The sequence below is a fragment of the Rhinolophus ferrumequinum genome, chromosome 24 (assembly GCF_004115265.2).
Source record: "Rhinolophus ferrumequinum isolate MPI-CBG mRhiFer1 chromosome 24, mRhiFer1_v1.p, whole genome shotgun sequence".
In the NCBI taxonomy this organism is placed as follows: Eukaryota; Metazoa; Chordata; class Mammalia; order Chiroptera; family Rhinolophidae; genus Rhinolophus; species Rhinolophus ferrumequinum.
Window position 1 is genome coordinate 9,697,122 of NC_046307.1, and position 21,569 is coordinate 9,718,690.

General features: G+C 42.2%; 1 protein-coding gene across 2 annotated transcripts in view; it reads right to left on the reverse strand.

Moving 5' to 3' along the window:
• FSTL4 (follistatin like 4) overlaps positions 1–21,569 on the reverse strand; it is a 361,979-nt gene that overhangs the window by 320,731 nt on the left and 19,679 nt on the right. For both annotated transcript variants that reach the window (XM_033096743.1, XM_033096744.1), the window contains exon 3: positions 8,378–8,411. In XM_033096743.1, coding sequence (XP_032952634.1) covers positions 8,378–8,411 — 34 coding nt within the window. The remainder of the gene's footprint in view (positions 1–8,377; positions 8,412–21,569) is intronic.

Sequence of the window (21,569 nt, forward strand, 5' to 3'; positions counted from 1 at the left end):
TTACCTGACTCATGCAAAATTCAACATTTTGCGAAAAGTTTTCTATAATGCAGACCCTGAAGCATTTCTTGGAAGCCAATGGCAGACCTGGCCAAGAAGAACCACAGCTGTAAGAGGAGTGTGCAGAGAGCCCCTGGCTGGGTCAGGGTGCTCAGGGTCTCCCCAACAGGTTGCCTGATCTGCAAGGGCCTCCAGGGACATCATCGCTCGTTCACCAAGCCCAGCGTGTGCCCCAGAGGACATGCCGTGACCCCTCTTCACGGGTAGAGAGAGGCCAATGGCTGAGCCCCCAGAAGTGAGCGGGGGCCAATCAGAGAGAGCACTGACAGGCCTCGCTCTGTGAGACGAGACGGCGACCCTTAGATCATTTCCACTTAGGGCTCTGTCCCCGCTGAAGCTGAGAGATTAAAGATTTGTTGAGACAACATAATCTGAAAATAAGAAGGCTTTTTTTCCTTAAAGAATTGTTAAAAGATAAACTAATTCTGATGACAAGAAAAGAATTAGAACGTAACGGTCAGTTGGATTCGGTACCTTGTTTCCTAATAAAGAAAGATTGCGGAGCAGCAATGAGACAACAGAGACAGAAACAAATGACTTTTAAGTCACAGATAATTAACCCCAGAGGACTGCCAATGGCATGTTAATATCGCTGGGGCAAGTGGCTTAACACGATTGAAAGAAACACTTAACTACAGTGTTGATGTGGAGAAGATAATTTAAAGGGCTCCCAAAAAGCAGAGAAACTCCTTCTGGCTTGGGGTCCAGGCAAGGGATAAAGATGGCAATCGTCAACCTTCGGTGCTGAGATCTCAGAGGAGAGACGAGCCTCCTGGCAAGGATGGGGCCTCAGCAAGGATGGTGGGGTGACGTCAGCTCCCTGCGAGGGCCTGACGGGCTCGCTGGGTGTTCAGGGCAGTACGTCCTTTCGAAGCTGCAGTAGCTCATACCCTTTGGGGGCTATGTCCTCTCAGGGAACATGACTCCTCCCCCACAAACTCCAGAGAGGGACCTAGTCCCACATTTCTCAGTGGCACCTGCCAAGGGGACTCCTCGACAAGCACAACTCGCTGTACATTGTTCGTGACCCTGCTCAGACCTACCAGGCCCTACAGCGTGTCCGTCCCAATGGCAGAGACTTAGCTCATTTGCATGAACACCTTTGAAGCCCTTTTTTGCAGAGGGACCCACAAGCTGCCAGAAAGAGGATGGTCATTAAGGAGAGGGAGTCGCCCCAGGACACTGGTTGGAAGAGTCAACACAGGGCGAAGGTAGGATGGGGGCACCGTGGAGCTAGGGGCCCCACTGCCAAACCACCTGGCAGCCCTCATCCCTGGGGTTTTACCTTATGGGAAATGCAGATGTGACAGAGCCGTGTCAGCCCTGGGATGCATCAGGCATCTAACGCTTTCTCAGTGCTCATTGCGTGTAAGGGGCAAGGGCCCAGGAGGAAGAGCCTTGGTCCCTGCTCTCCCGGGACTGACGCTACACAGCAGCAGGAAAGACAACTGACCCTAGAGCCCACGCCACAGCCACCAGGGAGGAGTCACGCACCTGCAGTTCAAACAGGAGCATGGGTACCAGCCATCATCGGCCCTGAGCTGCACACAGCCAGGTCCTGCTTCTTCCAGATCGCTGGAGAGCTGAAATCAGCCAGGGGATAGGCTGGAACAGCCATATACCCAGAGCTGGCAGAGCACATGCAGGAGCAGCAGTGAAAACTCAGGCTCACTCAAGCTGTCTTAGTCCACAGTTGGTCATTCCAGGCCCAAGTGCTTAGAATTATCTTGGAGAAGCTTGGGGTCATCCACAGCCCGAGAATCCTCTGGCTAATGCTGTGCTTGGTCCTTTGGAAGGGCCCTCGTCTGAGCTTTATTACGACACAGTAAACGAAAGGCAATAGGAGGGGTCGGTAACTGTGGTGCTCAAGGACAACTTCTGCCCCCATGCCCACAAAGCCCCAAAGTTTTATGTGTGCTTGTCCTTAAGCTCTTAAAGACACCGTCAAGAAGGGAGTGTTTCCCTCTTCTGATTGTGGAATGAGAGAATTTGAGTGGAAGGTAAAAGAAAGATGCTGACAGAGGGGAGGAATGGAATGGGCTGTTTCAGGAAATTCTTCATTGGGAGGTCAACAGGCTATCCCAGGCACGGTCACAGTAAGTCTGCTTGGAGACATGGACGGAGATGTTCCTCACTCTATGTCTAAGGCCAGACTAATGCATGAGAAGAAGAGCCATGGTGGAGATTACTGACCTCCCTGGCACTGACACCACCACCCATACTGCGCCAAGGGCTGTCCACACCGAGCCCCGCCCCACATCTCCATGAAGCCAGGAGGGGCACTGCCAGCACCCTTCCTCTGGAGCCAGCCTGTCCCCATCGCCCAACATTTGAGTGAGGGTGATTTTGCATACCTCACAGGGAGAACATGTGATCTCTCCTGGCCACTCCCAATATTCCATCCCATCCCTGCCCCAGTGATTGGTTTAGGGCTTGAGTCATGATACCAGCCCAGCAAATCACAATCCTCACTGGGACTTTTCTCGTGTCATTCTGGGGGAAAGCAGTTTCACCCTCTGGAATGGCCGGTGAGCGGCCAGGACTCTGAGCAGCAGCTGCCTGGTGCCATCCTGCGAGGGCTGCATGAAAGAGGCCAATACTCCAAGAGAAGGAAGGAAACGGAGAGTGTGAGAGCCCTTGTATCAGCCGCTCCTGAAGCCATGTCCACCTTGGGATTCTGCTGTTTCACAAGCCTTTCCGGCTTCAGCCTGTGCAAGTTGGGTGTCTGCCACCCAGAGTTAGGGCTGATGGTCGGTACTACATCTAACCCCATTTTTTTCTTCCAGGTAAGATTCAGTAACTAGCACCAAGTGACACTGTAAGTGGAGAGGTAGGAACCAGATAATTCATTGTATTCACCCAGACCCCCCAGCCAGCTGCGCCATCCACTTCCCACTCAACCTGGGGCAAGTAGGTACAATATCTTCCAGCAGCTGAAAAGGAACAGCACTGCCCAGAAAGAGCCAGTTTCTCTGAAGTTAGAAATAGGAGAACAATGTCCCTCCCAACTTTTTGGAGCCCAGTGACTGACTGTAGGAGAGAACAAGCAAACTCCACGGTATGTGATGGGGAAGGTAACTCCACCTCTTTCCCCAGCTGGCAGTCTTGATTTGAAAAGGACCCACTGCCGCAGGCTTGTCAATTCCGGATGGTTCCCTTTTCAATTCTCGACATCTGCAGCCGTTAAAGAAGTTACCTCAAAAGAAGCTAGGAGTTTATTAATCTGTTTCATGGAAGAGAGGCAGCCACTTCACATTATACCAAGACAGATTTTGCAGGCAATAGAGAGATCCAGAAAACAGCTGCTAAACAAAATCAAAATTAATGGTAAACAGAATGCAGTTCTTGATGGCTGACGTTCTCCCAGACGCAGAGAACTATAAAGGGGCCATGAGAGGCAGCTGCCAATTAGTCACACGTTCCAAGGGTTTTCAGAACGTGAGGCTCGCGCTGCACACTCAGGACTGGCAGGTCATGTTTATTTAGGACGTGTACATTGCTAAGGAGCTGGAGCCACCCTGGCCCTGTGTGTGACTGTCGCTCCCCTTTCTTTTTCCACGAAGACAGCGACATCCCCCCTTTCAGGGCTCCCTCACCGCGCTGCTGGAAGCCAGGCCAGGCTGCTATGGACTGTTACATGTGAGTGAGTCATTGTGGGGTAATGCAATGTGACATTGGTGCCCACCCCAAAACTCACAGGCTCTAATCATAGCACAATCACAGACATCTTGAATAGCTCACAGATCCCGCCATGCTCCTAAGAGAGGGCTGACAAGGGCTGAATTATCCCGGCCACTTGCTCAGCTCAGTCAAGCGTTCTCTCATGGCTGTAATTTAAAGTGATGGGATCATTTCAAGGAAAGTAGTGGTTTGAGCAGATGAATTCTGGCAGTTGTAATCAGCACCAGCCCTCCGAGTGGACACAGGAGTGTCTTGGAAAGGTGAGGTTGGCACCTTTTGCTGAAGCTTCAGAAAAAGTTGAAATTAAATTGTAGGTGTCTGGAGGGAGGTGTAAAAACACCTGCACAGGAAAGCAGATGAAGCAGCAGCCAGCTCTTCTCCCCCATGCCGCTAGCACAGGTGGGTCCCAGGGCATGAGGATAATACAGGACCGTCCAGAGGGCAAAAGGGTTTCGTCCAGCTGGGAAGGTGTACGTCCTTCCCAAATGACATCCCACAGTCTTGCAGCCCTGCCACGGTCTCTGATACTATATCTCCCTCCAGATTCCCCGGAGAATCCTTACCACAAATCTAACATGGAAACAAAGCTCCCCTAGGAAGGTTTCTTCCTAGAGTCCCTCTCAGCTCTCTGGGCTTGGCAGTGGACATGTACGTAGAGAACCCCTTGCATGGGATGAAGCAAGATCAAGTCATGTAAGCCACTGTCCCCTGAGAGAGATGGTCAGTGCATCAGAGGGACGCTGGTCTAGAGGAAGTCCTGGCTCCTAATAAAATTAGCATGGCCAGAAAGGAAGGAGACTCCAGGGTAAGGTGTCACCTGCTCTGCTCACGTCATGGGTCGGTGAGGGTCACAGGAGGTAAAGAAAGTCAAAGGTCTCTGAAAACTTCAGAACAACTACAAGTGATTATCATATCGCCAGCTCACCGCCTGTCCATGCACTGCCCTTGGGAGTCACTGGTGCCAGGGCATGTCCTCAGCCTGGACACCTAGGAAGCACTTCCTCAGTTCGTATAGCAGGGCTTGCAAAGGGCACTGCATGGAATGCAACCCCAAATACGATCAAAAACAACAAAACTAAGATGCCATAAGAAACTAAATTTGGGCAATGCTACATATTACACCCCATGCTTCGAAGTCATATTTAGCATCTTAAAGACCTGAGAGGTTCTGCAATAAAAATTTCAACAACAAGAACAAAACTAGCTCAATATTGAGTCCAGTGTTTGCCTAAGCATTAGTTTCCGAGGGGTGTTACAACAGAGTTCCACAAACTGGTGGTTTTAAATAAGAGAAATTAATTTTCTCACAGTCCTGGAGGCTGGAAGTCAGAAATCAAGGTGTTGGCAGAGCCATGCTCCCTCTAAAGGCTCCAGGGAAGGATTCTTCCTGGCTTCTGGTGGTTGCCAGCAATCCTTCACATTCCTTGGTTTATAGACTCATCGCTCCAAGCTCTGCTTCCATCATCACATGGCATTCTCCCTGTGTGTCTGTGTCTAAATGTCCCTCTTCTGGGTTAGGGCCCCTCTTAAGCCAGTACAATCTCATCTAAACTTGTTGCACATCTGCCAAAACCATATTTCCAAATAAGGTCACATCCACAGGTTCTGGGTTAAGACTTCAACATATCTTTTGCAGGGAAAATAATTCAACCCATAAAACCAAGCTTATTTGAACACGGAGTACTTTCATTGATGCATCAACTAGAAGTATCCAATGCATATCCCCAGAACACTCTTTAAAAAGTGCCTCGCTTATATATCACTAGGGCAGGATCAGAGTGAAAAGACAATATATGCAAAGCAGTTTGTAGCTTGCACTTAATTCAAGAAATGATTATTGAGGAACATTCGAGATCTTGTTCCCCGGCATATGTCATCAGCTTGGCTCAACTAAACTTATAAAAATTCTCAAAACAAAGAAAAAGAAAGAAAGAAATCATTATTGAGCAACTACAGGCTTGGGGCGTTGGGGGTGAGTGAGGGTAGGGTCACTACCCTTACCTCTCAGATAAAGTAGGGTTAGCTAAACGCTTCAAAAAAAAAAGAGTTGGAAGGCAGAAGGGAGAGGTGACAAAGATGAGGGACACAGAGGATGTAGGCTGTAGGAACAGTGTGAGCGAGGCCAGAGGTAAGCAAGCTGGGCTACAGTCTGGGAACCGTAACACCACTGGATCCAAGGCTGGGGATCCAAGGAGCGCAGGGGGAAATAAGGCGGGGATCTAAACTAACAGTGCATTCATGTCACCCGCTGATTTAGCCTGGACTCCACCTCCACTGCCGATATTAGCCGCTCTAACTTCTCGCTTCACAGACATTGTGAAGAGTTTCCAAAAGTCATTTAGTATGAAGTTGCATTGGGTCATCTAATTGTAGCACTGAACCATGGATCAAGCTGATTCTCCTGAGGCAGGTGTAGTATTAAAAGAAAACAAAACCAGGAAAATATCTTAGATTTTTGTGGTCCAGAGGCTGCCTCTACAGAATCTCCTGGGCCTGCTAAACTGGGCAGAAAAATTATTTGCTGCTTTTTCAGTTCCAGGTTAAGTCAGAGCTAAGGAACCAACCTTAAGTATTGGTGGCTAGACAATAATGTCTTATTTGTATTTGTAGAAATAATAACTTATGAAAACAGTCACAGTGCCTGTTATTTTTTACCCATACCCTGTTCTGGAGAAGAATAACGCTACCCCCCAAGCCAGTGAATTCTCAGACACAAAAATACTTGTAACCAACCTGCTAGGCCCCACTCTTCCTACCTGCCAGCTTATAATCATTGACATTAAGGCACTGTGCTATTTCAGGAACTCTCAGAAACTCAACTTTGACAGAAACAAGCAAGAAAGACATCAGTTCACAATAGGAAGAAAAAGGTTTATGTGATCTCAAGACAAATCTGCCAGTACAAACCCAAAGTATATTGTCCCAGTCAGCCAGTTGTGAAAGCTGCTGCTTCAAGAGAGGAGGGTTATGAATGAGTGAAGCACAGCCTGACCACGCCTCTGCTTACCCTCGGACGCCCTCAGTATTCTAGGGATTTGGAGCCTTTTTATGCCTTTGAGCAAAAATACATATGGTCCTCTCATACCCCCGTCTTACTATTTAGAATCATTTCTAACACAAGGACAGTAAGATTCCAAAACAGTTGTGTGCATATGTGATTCCATAAGGCAAATTAATTCCAAACAGTAACACTCAGGGGTACTGACGTGAATAGAATAGTATTCAAAACCAAAGTTCATGCCAACTTCTCTCCTTATGGCTATTTCTCTCCAATTTGTATGGTCATTGTGCCCATTGTGGACACAATTTTCAATGAGCAACATACCTTCCCTGCCCCACTCACCTCTATCCAATTTCATTTAGTTTTGATACCCAAACAATTCAGTTTACCCTATGGATACAATTCAGAAGACACTGAGTCCAAATCCAGAGACAATGGCAAATGGGAATGGAAGTCAGAAGTTCCTCCTAGAGCCAGATTGGTCACATCCTTTGAATCCAAGGTTCCAGCACCATGGACAGCAGCAAAGTACTACCAATAAACCATGTTTCCCAGAAAATAAGACCGGGTCTTATATTAATTTTTGCTCCAAAAGGCACACTAGGGCTTATGTTCAGGGGATGTCACCCTGCAAAAATCATGCTAGGGCTTATTTTCTAGTTAGATCTTATTTTCGGGAAAACACGGTAGATAGTATGGAAAGGTTAGGTTTCCAAGCTCTAGAAACACACTTTGATGATACGGCCATTGTACATCCTTCATTGTTCAGAATTAATCAGGAGGCAAGAATATGTTAGACTTAGCAGTCAATATGGAATTTCCTCACTTTTTAAAGATTGCCACTCTTTTTGAGACATTGCCATAGCAAAGGATGTGGTTAAGACTAAAACCAAAGGCCAGATTGTAGACCAAGAACTCACTGGTTTTTGACTTCATTCTCCCATCCCTGCAATACAAGGATTTTTGGATTGGTGATAATTCCATAAATCATACAAAAGATAGCCTCTTATTAGAGACTAGGTATTGCTGAAAATGAATAAGGGAAACTTCAATTTCCACTAAAAGATTTTAGAAATTACCACCCACATATACTTACCTCAAAAACCAAAAAACAAATGTGCTACTCTGCGAAGGAAAATAGAACGTCATGGAATTGTTTTCAAAAGGGAAATTAATTGGTTATTTCTACTTCAGCCTAGCTAAAGCTGTAAAAAATCTAATCAGAAATATTTTTCACAGTGGCATCTTTTCCCAGATGTTGAAATACCTCAAACCATAAGCCATTATTTTACTATCGGTACTATTTTTGCCAGGTGAAACTAAATAATCACACCACATTTCATTTAAAAATGAGGCTATTGCAAGAGACTGTAAACATGATCAAGAATGAGCCAATTCTCCAGACCGCACCTCTGATACATGACGGTAAAAGACAAAGCTCTCACAAGCACATCGGGCCTTCACTTCTTGCAGGTCGGTCCTAGAAGCCATGTGCCAAACAGTCAGCACCCAGAAAAGGCCACATGGAATTTCAAAGAAAAGCTGTCCACAGTCTAAAGTTCATCTTAGCTTCAACAAACTACTTCCAAGATCTCAACACTGAGAATGAAATTGGGATAAATGCATTTTCCCTACCTTCTCTTCTTGTGACTTCAAAGCTTCTGGATTCCTGCAAGAAAATAAAGACTGTTGTTGAAGAATAATTTACGTGTACAGATGCTTACAAACATCTCACCTGTTGTTAGCCATTTATTCACGTACCAGGTCACAAGAACAAGACATTCAGTAATGCTAGGTCTACTAAACTCTCAACACACACACACACACACAAAACACGCACACACACCTGTAAATATAAACAACTTGTTGCTTTGGGGTTTAGGCAAAAAACAGATAGATTGTTAATCACGCAGTTTTTAAACGAGCAGAGCCAGCTTTCATGGTGTTCCTTATGTGGAATCTGGGTGGTATCGAGTGTTAAGGAAGAGCTTCTTCCAGGCTGATGCCCCACCCTCCACCTAGACTGCAGGTGCTTGTAGGGCCTGGGGAAACATAAGTAGACAAGAGCCAGAATTACCTGGCTAGCAGCAGGTTCTGGTTGGTGGTGCCACAATGAAGGGCATCGTTGCTCCTGGGTGGGTCCCTGGCATGATCTCGTGACGGATTATGCTCAATTCAGTCATTTCCAAAGGGTAGGAGCTAACAGACAATATGGAGAGCCAGTCCAAGCCGCTGACTAAATTAAGCCCTTGGTTTTCCTTAATTTAATGTCATCTTCCTGCTACGTGCAGGACAAGAAGCAAAGTATTTCAGAAGCTACACAGGCAACAGGTTCGTGCATTGAAGATATTCACAGCTAAACAGGAGGCTACAGAACAAACACAAATTACTGAAAAATAAAGGGGCGATTCTGCCTTGATAAATACCAGTATATTCACATTCAGCTGGAAATATAAAGAAAAGGGTTTTTGAAATAGCCTTTCAAAATAGCACTCAAGAATGGGCAGGCTTTTAGATGGGAACAAAGGAGGAAAGCGTATACCAGGAAGAGGGAATGGCTTAAGAAAGGTAGGGTGGGAGAAGGGTACAAGCATGCTCAGGAAGGAAGAAAAGGCTCAGTAAGAATAGGGGGGAAAGGCTGAAAACAGATACTGTAGTTTCATAACTAATAAAAAGTGTCTATAATTCATCCTAAATGACCAGTCAAGGATAAAAGCCTAATATTGCAAGTAAAGTGAAAATCCATACGAGCAACTGAAGAAAAGATAAAACAGCAAACTTGGGCCAACTCCTCACCATCACAACTAAGAAGACCGTTCAGAGCCAGCACTTTTTAAACAAATGGCATTGCCTTTCATACCTTAGCATTCTTGTCTGGTATCTTTTTGGGGCCAAGAGGGGAAGGCAATATTAGAGAGGAAACTGGGGAGGCACTGAAAAGTGTGTCCTCCCCAAATTACACTCTCTGAGGGCCACCTCTGTAAGGAGTCAAAAGCCCAAGAGGAGGCCGATGGAAGGTACGTGTTACAGGCCAGCAGCCCATCGGCACAGCACAATTAACCAAATGAGCTTCTGGGCTGCTGCTCCGGAAGGGTCATTCACCAGCTCAGGGTTCAGAAGAGGGAGCATGGAGAGTGGTAAGTGCCATGAAAGTTATGAAAGCCATGAGGCATATCGTGCGCGAGGCAAACCCAATCCCTCCCACGTAGTTCCTCGGCTTCCTGCTCCAAGAAATAACCAGTGTTTGTGGAACAGGGAAACGTCATAATCAGCTTTTACAGCTCTAGAAAACACTGTATGGAAGCCTGATTGCAACTGCATAAAATTTATAAATTAACTTAGAGAAAGCGAACATCTGTATAAGGTTGTATCTTCTTTAACAATGAGGTATTTCAAGTAATTTGTTCGAGTCTACCTTTATTTCTTTCAAAAGAATTTTATAATTTTCCTGTATGTATTCTGCACATTTCTTTTTTGTATATCTTTTGTTATCATAAATGGAATTTCTCTTTCATTATATCTTCTAACTGATTTTTGTTTGTGTATATGATGGCAATTGATTTTTATATATTGCTTTTATAACCAGCCACTTGACTAAATATCTTATTGTTTGTAATAGTTTTCCCATTAATTATTTTGGGGGGTTCCATTTGTATATTTATATAACCTGTAAATGATGATTTCATCTCTTCCTTTCCATTTCCTATGTTTCTAGATGCGTTCTCTGTCTTATTTCATTAGTTAATTAATTCCTCAATTTAATGTTAAATGTTGTGGATACTGTGGGCTTCCTGATCTTCTTTCTGACTTTAAGAAGAAAACCGTCGGTGTTTCCCTGTTAGGTAAAAATGTTGGCTTTTGGCCCAAGGTATGTTTATTATATTAATGAAATCCAGGCATATTTTTAAATAAATGTTTTTTAAATAAATGCTCCAGTTGCCCCCTTTTTTGTTCATTTATTGGCTCTTTCCCTCCACTGGTATGTGAATTGAGATGGTGCCAGTATCTTTTTCACTCTTGCATGCTCGATGCTGTAATAGAGCAGATGCTCAATACATATTTGTTGATTAAAAAAAATAAATGTGTGTTGAATTTTATTGAATCCTTTTTCTGCATTTATGAAGATGCTCATATGATTTTTTTTCTCCTTAGCTCTATTATTTGATGACTTATCTAGTAGATTTGGTATTATTCAATTATCCTTGTATTTCTGGAATAAGCTTTTCTTTTCTTTCTTTTTAGAAAGTTCTATCTTTTCTTTATATTTTTTACTGCGGTAACATTGGTTAAGAACGCTATAATTTGATAACTGTATCGTCTTTCATGTACTCACCACCACAAGTGTAGTTTTTATCCGTTACCATATATTTGACCCCCTTTCCCCATTCACCGTCCCTCAACCCTCTTCTCCTCTGATAACCACCAACCATTGTCCATATCTATGAGTTCCGTTGGCTTGTTTGTTACTTTTTTGTTTTATATTCTCTACATGAGTGAAATCGTGTGGTTGTCCTTTTCTGTCTGACTTATGTCACTTAGCATAATACCTTCAATACTCATCCAGGTTGTTGCAAATGGCAATATTTTATCTTTTTATGGCTGAGTAGTAGTCGCACATATGCACACACAAACACACCACCATATATATATATTTAAATATATTGCTGGATTCTGTTTTCTATGATTTTTAAATATGTTCTTGCATCAATATTCATGAATGAGAGTAGTCTATAATTTCTAGGTGCTATTTTTCTCAGTTTTAGGAATCAAAATTATACCAGTTTCATATAATGAATTTGGAAGTGTTCCTTTTATTATGCTCTGAAATAGTTTAAATTAAAATGGGGGTATCTGATCTTTAAAGGCTTCTTCAACTTCATTTCTCAGTGGCCAGCTGGGATTTAAATTCCAAAGTCTGATTCTAAAGCTTATGCATGTAACAACATTTCATCTTTACTTAACTCATAACGATGGTGAAAATTAGATGAGATAGACTTCTGCTTTGAAAGACTATGAAAGAATAGCTTGTATTAAGCCAATCCTTTTGTTAAGAAAAACTATAAAAGTTTTTTAAGGGGTTTCTTAAATTCTCAACAAACAAACAAAAACAAAGTTTTCTGAAGGCATACGTGAGCAACAAAAGCAGCCAGATACTAAAGAGCCAATATCTGGACATAAGAAAAGTCCATTGAGATGAGCCCTATATTTGCTGCCACATTTTTCCTTTGGGGGTATTTACAGTTTTATATAGAAGCCAATCAGAAAGTGATGTTCTAGAGCTTAAAGAAGTCTTACTGAGTTTGGGGTACCTGAAATGGGGCTACAAAAGCAGCTAGAACTTGAGGGTTTGAAATCCTGGAAAAGGGAACCAGAAATAAGTGAGCCCGGTATTCTGCAAACAGTTTCCTCTTAAGTGATATGGTTATGCCTGAGCTGCACATATGAAGGGCAAGAGGTTGAGAAAAAAAGCAAAAAATTAACTTCAAATAAGCTAAAAACAAACTACGCATGTATTTTGACAATATCGTGGTGCTAAGGAAACAAACATTAGGCTTTCCAAAAAAGAGTGGCCCTGGTAAATGTAGCTGATTTTCAGTTAAGCTCACATACTCTCAAAGGACTTCTATTCATGAATAGACCAAGATGATCTGCCAGTATTCTATGTCTAACAAAGAAAAGTAAATCCTCTCTGGAAGACAGTACATTATCCAAAGACTTTACAATTTTTCATATATAATGGCCAGCATCCAATCCAAAATTACAAGGCATGGCAGAACATGGGATCAAATGAATAAAATCCAATAAACTAGACAGCAGAAATAGACCTACAGATTATCCAGATTTTAGAATTATCAAACACAAGCTCTAGAATAATTACAACTGATAAATTCAGGAAAATAAGAGAAAATATGCTGGATTTTACCATAAGATTTGAATTTATTAAATTAAGAATCAAATGGAAATTCTAGAACTGAAAATTAAATAACCAAAAGAATTTAACAGATGAATTTAACAGCAGGTTAAACATAACTAAAGAGAAGAATAATAAGATGGAAGGTAAGTCAGTAGAAAATAACCAGACTAAAGATCTGAAAGGGAAAAATAAAGAATGAAAAATACAGAAGACTATGAGAGACATTAAGGGACATGGTGAAAAGGTCTAACAAGCTTGTAATTGAAGTTTCAGAGTGAAAGGAGAGGGGAAATTAAGTAGACTCAATATTTGAAGAGAGTGGTTGAGTATTTTCCAATATTGATGTAAGGCAGCAAGCCAGAGATTTAGGAAGCTCTCTAAGCCCCAAGCAAGATAAATACACAGAACACCATCAACAGGTACTCAAAGAAAACTAGTTGAATATTCAAAGACAAAAATCTTAAAAACAGCCAGAGGGTGGGCAGTCGGGGTGGAAAGGATATATTACAAAGGAGCAACAATAAGACTGACAGCTGATTTTTCAGAAGAAAATAATGGAACCAGAAGACAATGGAATGATATTTTTTAAATTTTGAAAAAACTTTGAATTCTACAACCAGTGAAAATATGGGTGTTCGAGAGGCAAAATAAAAATATACCTAGACAAACAAAAACTGAGAGAATACTTTGCCAGCAGATTAACAGTAAGAGCAATAGAAGGGAACACTTTGGACAAAATGAAATTTTTTCTTTTTCAGATGAATACATACTCATGCAAAAAGGAATAAAGAGCACCAGAAAGGATTGAAAAATGGATAATTCTAATTTGGCTGCTTAACACAACAATAATGCCTTTTAAGGTTATAATATTTGTAAAACTAAAATAGATAACAATATGATCACAAAAGGTCAGGAGATCAAATGGAATTGAAATATTATAATGCTGTATTACTGTCAAAAAAATGATAAAATTAGTGCTATGAGGCCAAAGGAGTGAGAGAAAAGAAAAAATGACTAATGCAAAGAAGACCAAAGGTGGGGGGAAAAAGGAATAAAAAACAGGGAATAATGTGTTAGATTTAAGCACATTAAATACAACTAAATAATCCAACTAAAATACAAAAATTGACATAAGAAAACAAAATTCAACTATATGATGCTTACGAGAGACACACCAAAAATAAAAGAATACAAAAATGCTGAATGTAAAAAGATAGAAAAGATAAACCACATTAACTCCAACCAAGAGAAAGTCGGTGTAAAGAATTATTATTATTATTATTAGTGACAAAGAGGGATGGTTCATAAAGATAACAGGACATTTTAATATAGCAATTATAAATTTGTACACACATAATAGCATAGACTAAACACATATAAAGTCAAATATAAAAGAACTAAAAAAAGAAATCCACATTGACAAATCCACAATAATGGTAGGAGAATGTAAGAAACTTCTGTCACTAACTCAGAATAAATAGAGAAAACTATCAGTAAGAATATAGAAGAGTTGAATCTCATGATGAATAAACTTGACTTAATTGATATACACTAAACACTGTGCCCAGCAACTGCATACAGCACATTCATTTCAAATATCCAAACATTTATAAAAATTGACCATATGCTGAGCCATCAGGAAGTTCCAACAAGTGTCAAATTATTAAAATCATATAGAGAACACATGTAGTTTTCTGACTGTAGTGAAGTTAAATTAGAAATCAATAACAAAAGAAAATAGAGAAAAATATCCAAACATTTGACCCATGAATTTAAAAGTACCGTATTTTGCTGTGTATAATGTGCACTTTTTTGCCCAAATTTGTGAGGGAAAATAAGGATACACATTATAGTAGTACTAATTCCATATCTATATAAACGTTTTTAATTCTTTTATTTATGCTTATGAGTTAAAAGTGTAACTCTAAAATCAATAATGATATCCGTATGCAAAATAATACCCTGGAATATGATAATCGGTTTTGTTGAACTTATGATCAAACTTGCAACGACGAAGAGTTCTTGGCCTTCTATGATGCATAAATATTGTAAATTTGTTACCGGTACATAAAATTTCCTGTACCTTGTCCTTGTATCTGTTGTTGTGTTTTGTAATTATTTGTTACATAAAATTTCTTGTACCATAATATGTTAAAAAATCAATGCTGAAATTCCTTTATAATACAAAAAAACAAGTACATAAATATAAACAAATAAAATTTTGAATTAAAAAATTAAAATGAAAGATTTTTTTCCCTGAAAGTTTAGGGAAAAAACATGGGAGCGCATTATACACCGCAAAATATGGTATACTGCATAACTCCCAAAAGAAAATCACAAAGGAAATAGAAGATATTTTGAACTGAATGACAACTGAATTATAGCATTTAAGAAATTGTGGGATGTGGCTAAAGCAGTGCTTAGAGGAAAATTATAGCCTTAAATGTATATGTTAGAAAAAAAATAAAGGCTAGAAATTGATGAACTAAGCATCTATCTCTAAAAGCTAGAAAAAGAACAATGTAAGCCCACAAAAAGTAGAAGGAAAGAAACATAAGAGCATACATCAGTGAAATAAGGGTAAAATTATACCACAAAAATTTAAAGCCAAAAGTTAGTTCTTGAAAAGAATAAACTTGATAAATCCCTAAGAAGGCTGATCCAAATTTTAAAAAAAAAGTACACAGAATTCAAAATCGAGCAAGAAACTACATGTACCCAGTGTCTGAGTTTGTGACATAAGTGTCAATGCAATACAATGGGAAAAGGATGGCTTTCTCAGAAGATGGTGCTGGATCAATTGGCGATCCATGTGGAAGACCATGAACCACAACCTCCTACCTTCAAACCCACATAAAAATCATTTCTAGATGGACTACAGATCTAGATGTAAAAGGTAAAACGATAATGTTTCTGGAAGATACTGTAAGAGAATATCTTCATGACCTTTAAGTAGGTGAAAATTTCTTAAATGGGATGTCAAACACACACCAAAAAGAAAAAGAATGATATCCTGGACTTTATTAAAATGAAGACTTCTGTTCATTAAAAGATACAATTAAGACAGTGAAACGTAGAGTCATTAAGGGAATGTGTGTGTGTATGTGTGTGTGTGTGTGTGACAAAGCACTCATTTGGAATAGAGAACATACTTTTGCAAATAAATAAAGACAAATACAAACAACCTAATTAAAAAACGAGCAGAAGGCTCTAATAGGAACTTCACAAGTTAAAACCAAAATGGAATACTGCTATACACCATAGAGAAAATAACATTAAAAAAACAAACTGACGATACCAATATTTACAAGGAGATGAAACACCTGTTAACGTTTGTACTGTCAGAGGAAGCAGCACCAGCAGGACTCCCCTCACTGGTCGCAGCCTCACGCGTATGGAGACAAGAGCCGCTTTCTGCAGTTACTGCTCTTAGTTATCTCAGTGGGTCCTTTTTGGCTTCTTAACCCTTTAATATCTGTTTAGCCAATTCCCTATTTTAAATTCTATTTAAAATAACTGGTGTCTTCCTGACCCAATAATTCCTCTGCGAGGTAAATGTCCAACATGGGTACATTCGTAAGAGCACCAAAACACATGTCCAAGAATGCTGACTGCAGCATGATGGGTAATAACCAAGAACAGGGAACGACCCAAATGTCCACCAACAGTACAATGGGTAAATAAAGGCTGGCATAGCCAGACAATGGACGAGTTCACAGCCATGCGGAACAGACTCTGCAATGCGTAACAACGCGGATGAATCTAATGTCGAGCAAAAGAAAGCAGGCACAAAAGAGTACAATGTACAGGGTTTTGTTTTCATAAATTTCAGAAACAAGCAAAAGCACTCTCTAGTGATAGATTAGTGATCACCTTTGGGAGGATCATGACCAAGGGGACACAAAGTGCTGGGAAAGTTCTAAATTATGAGCTTGGTGACGACGACATGGTTATGTTCACCATGTAAAAATTGAGCGCTGCACTTGAGATGTGAGCACCTTCCTATATATTTCATATGCTTCCATCAAAAATTAAAAAATAAAACAGGACAAGGTACCCAACAGTACACATCAGACGTTTGTTGAAGAGGGAGAATAAATCACCCCCCCTAACTTACAGATGAGGAAGTTTCGACTGAGGGAAAGGTTGCAGTTTGCTGAAAATCACGCGAGTAATAAGTGGCCAAGTCAGGGCTGGACTCAAGTCTCCGAAATCCCACCACTATATTCTGCTGCTTCAAAGCAGATACTCGATGAATAGTCATGAGACACATGACAGGGACTAAAACTTGGGACTCTGAAGTTGGATGGACCTGGGCTGGAGCCTGGTTTATTCCTGCCAGTTGTACCTCTGCCACCCCCAGTGGATTATTTCACCTTCCTAAACCTCAGTTTGTTCATGTATAAAATAAGATAGTCATGGTAACTTCCTTACAGAGTAGTTGTAATGATTAAGGGAAATAATAATAAGCCTGTACCATGTTGAGCACGGTGGTTGGCTGTCCTCAAATGGTGGCTGTCATCGTCTCTACTGTCATTAACAAAGATAGCTAAGGGAGAGATGTAAGACCATTTGGGGGACGCGGGGGGCAAATGAGTTCAATGGCTGCCTCAATTATTGAGGCTAAATAAAAACCTGTCTTTCAGTACTTAGAATTCAACCCCCCAGAACCTGTAGCAGAGCTGTACAGAACAAAATTCACTGACATAATTGACACCAAGGCTCAGATGCATTGCCTAAGGAAAAAATTATTTGCTGCAGAAGCTTCAAACCAGATGGTTATAAATGAGAGTCAGCGCATGGGCATTGCTTAATGACTAAATTTCTTTAACTAAAAATGTAATTTTATTATGGTATAAATCACACTTTCTTGAAGTAGGTAATTAATTTTAGATTTTTCATTCACTGTTCATAACCTTTCCACGAATTTGACAGCCAAATCATTTTAAATGTCATTTAACCAATACAATACAACAGCTTTATTCCTCATTGTACCCTTCCTGAATCCATTATCTTCCACTATAATGTAGAAGAACTTAAGTAAAAAAATTACCATTCCATAAAGCTGTATTTTACTGTGCAGTTGAACTGCATAATCTTTATTTTTGAATCAATATAATGTGAGCACTGAGTAATATTTTTCATAATCCAAAAATCGATTGCAGATTTTCAGCTACCAAAAAATTATTTGACAGCAGCAGAAAGAGTATGAATGAGGACCCAAGATCCCATCGCTGGACCCTTCTCACTTCCATTTTAGGCTGTGCTCCGTATCTTAGGCTGTGCCTGAAGCTCAGGAAAAGGGTGGTCGAGCCCGGCCACAGGACAGAAGTCACACCTCCTCATCCATGTATCCAGCCATCCTCGGTTCGAGGTTCAGTCTTAATCTGTCACTTGAAGTATTATGGGATTCAGCGGCTTCTGAGAAAATGTTGGCTTTGTGGGTTGGGAAAGTGGGGATTAAAAGCACCCGCTACTAAGAAGAGAATGCCAGAAAAACAGCCTGCAAGGATCTCGACACGACCGGGTCTCCGTAGACGAAGCCAAGTGAGCCTGGCACAGGTGGGGCACCTCAGCACCTGCTGAGGTGGGCAGCTGCTGGCCTCCAGGTCCTGCCAGTGTCCGGATGGGAACCAGGAGCAGCACAGCCTCACTCCAGCCTCAGAAGAGCTGAGGAAGCCCCCTGCTTCAGAGCTCCTCAAGCCCCAGCTGTCTGAAGAAGCTACAAAAGGAAGCCCATGTATTCAATTTATAAACCATTTGGTACAGTGGAGCTGGAAGCCTTGCTGGAAGCATTAATCAATATTGAAATTCTGACATCCAAATTCTAAGTTTTTCATATCTGAGATGCTCTTAAAACTAATGCTTCTTTAACAACCTTTCTTACAATTTTTCATTCATTCATTTGAATTTTAAAAACTCGATTCTAACCACTTTCATTTTGCTAGCAAGACACCATTCTGCAATTAAAACCTCCACTTGGACTGACAGGATACAGCTAAATAAAGTGATGCCTTTTGTAGCACGTATTCTATTACTGGCTCCCATTTACTGAGCACACCCCAAGCATTTGGTACATTATTTCATTTGTATCGTTCAGTCAAAGGCAGAAGGAAAACCTTCCTGTTGTTAGACTTCCAGCACATTATTTCTGGGCCTTCAAAGCCAGACGAAGAGAGGGTTAGGGGATTAACCCTACACTCAAGGGTCAGTTTGAGAGCCAAGGGAATAATCCAGCTAAAACAGGTCTTTCTGGGTTGGGAGGGTGGGGAAGCCTACACTTCCGCCCTCTCCTGGGACCACGTGGAGCCTGCAGCCAAGTAGTCAAGGAAAATACCAACAAGGACGTGCCACCTCTGGAGAAATGCCACCTAGTGAGGGGGTCCAAGCTTGTCTCCTGACTCATAGAGAACAACAAAATATCAGAAATCTTTTTACAAATGAAGTGCCACTCATATGCTTGGAAAAAAAAAAAATCACCGTTCCGAACCTACCGATAGTCTCCCTGCAGTACACTTGCAGGGGACATCAGTTTTATTACATCCCGGAGGGATACTGTGAAACAAGACCCTCACAGCTTCCAGGAGGGCTGAAAAACCTGATTTTAGTAGTAACTGCTCCACCAGTTGTAGCCCTGAGGGAACCAGCCACATACCTCCCACTCTAGTTTACCCACCTGCAAAATGGGCAGACCAGACAGCCCTGCCAGGACGAATCAGAAACATGAGTGGAGTCCCACAGGCAACTCTGCCTCGTGCTTTCTACTGGGGAGCAGAGGGTGGCCAGTGTAGGAGAAAGTGGTGACCTTCTAAGAGGAAAGGTGTTAATGATGAGGCCGTGAGGATATCTGCCAGGCCTTCGGAAATTAAGATGACTTGGACGTTCATTTTCTTGTTTTTAAAAGTAAAGAACAAACAGAATATTATATGAGGATTTATGGATTTCAAATCCTAGGTATTATTTAAAGCTAACTCTTAAAGGTTATTCATTTACAGTTAAAAAAAGAAAAAAATGGCTCTGAATTTAAGGTAGTCTTCTGTGGCAAATCTACCAAAGCAACGACACAAGCAAACATTACAATTACCTTTGATGGAATAAATGTCAATGACTAATTGATCGCTCCACCTGGTTAAACATAACCACCTGCACGCAGCCAGACTAAGAGACCAAGAAGGAAAAAAGGGGCACTTTCCAGTTTTCTCTCTCTGACAACCCAACAAATTAAAAACGAATTAAGTCTTTGATTTGGAAAATAATCCACATCTTTGCCTGAGAACAAGCAATCACGGGGTGCGGGACCATCCTGACAGCAGCAAGGGGCTCTAACGTGCCACCCTAGGGACCACTTCAAAAATAGTCACCTCCAGGGACACGAGCAGGGCTCAACACTGCCCAGCACGTCACATGCACAGCGACTTAGCCAAACAAGTGAGGGTCACTCTGGATGGTCATTACTAGAGCAGCACCTGTCTTCCCCAGGATGGTCCACCTCGCACGCCCCTCCCACCCCAGCCCAGGGCCTGGCCTATTATAGGTCCTAAACAAATTTATTGCAAGGATGAAATCAGATTATTTCATGATCTCCTGGCAAGAGCACGGGGCGAGTGAGTTTCTCCTCGAGGCTCGCGGAACACACCAACTATCTCAGAAGCCTGACTTCCTACGCTTTTCCTTTTTTAGGGAAGTTTTCACAGAAACAGGAACACCGTATGATGCTTTCTTCATTCTGGGAAGTTTTGTGTCCACTGGTTGTCCAGCCCAATAGGCCGCACCCCTCTGCTGGCTTTGTTCCGGCAGACCACAGGCCCCAAGAAAATCAAGACCATCTTGTGGGTGTTGGGGGGAGAACAGATGGCCCCCGGGAGGAAAGGGGACAGGTTTACATTTTAATTATTCATCATACCCTTGAGGCACCATCCAACAGACGAGGTAACATTGCGTCGACCTGTTTAACACGATAGTCAAACCTGCCACTTTCTTTTCTTCCTGCCAGCTGTAAGCCAAGCTGAGGTTTAGAATAACCTGTGTCTAGAAAATTAAAAGACAAAAAAAGAAAAGAGGCTGCCCTCCAGCACAATCCTTATGTCTAACTTTTCAGTCTCGTTTTTGTCCATGGAATGGGGCGGGGCGGGGGGTGGTCACAGATACAAAGGATCTGACATAAAGACGCAAAAAGTTCCAGAGTCCTGGTGGGGTAAGGATGGGGGAGAAGGAGGCTAGCCGAGGAATGGACGGCAGCCAAGGCTAGGCGGGCGGTGTCTGGCAGGAATAAGGCGGAAACACCTCAAGGGGCTGAGGCCTAAGGATGGCCTCTTCCCCCAGAGAGACACATGGAGACCCCTTAATCCAAGCTTCCCAACCAGAATCTCTCATCTTGCCCAGGAACAGGTCCCCTGCCCTCTGGTCCTCCTTGGCCAGTGGTTCCTCTGTCCTCCCGGGAGCCCTGGCCTCCTGGACATGTCCTCGGCCTTCTCTTCCTCTTTCATTACTTCCGGCCTCTGTGGGCTCCTCTCCGCGACTGTGTTTTTGTCAGGCCCTATTCTGCTATGCTACCACCTTGATTCTCCCCAAGACACTCAGCTCCTCACCCAGGCCTCTCAGCAGAGCTCCTGACTTGCCTCCTGACCAATTCATTTCTTCACCCTTTCATTTGTTCAAGCATTCGTTCATTCAATAAATATTTACTGCCCGGGGAATACAGCAGTGTCAAGATAACCACAGCCCCTGTCCCCATGAAGCTTATGACCTCACATGGAGAGACAGACAAGCAAATGCAATTTATGGACCGTGCATAGTAAGACGTGCCATGGTCAACAGTAAAACTAGGAAGGGGGACAGAATGACAGGAGAAGTGTTTCCTACTTTGGATGAGGTGCTCAGGGAGGGCCCCTCCAGGATGCTGTTACTTGAGCA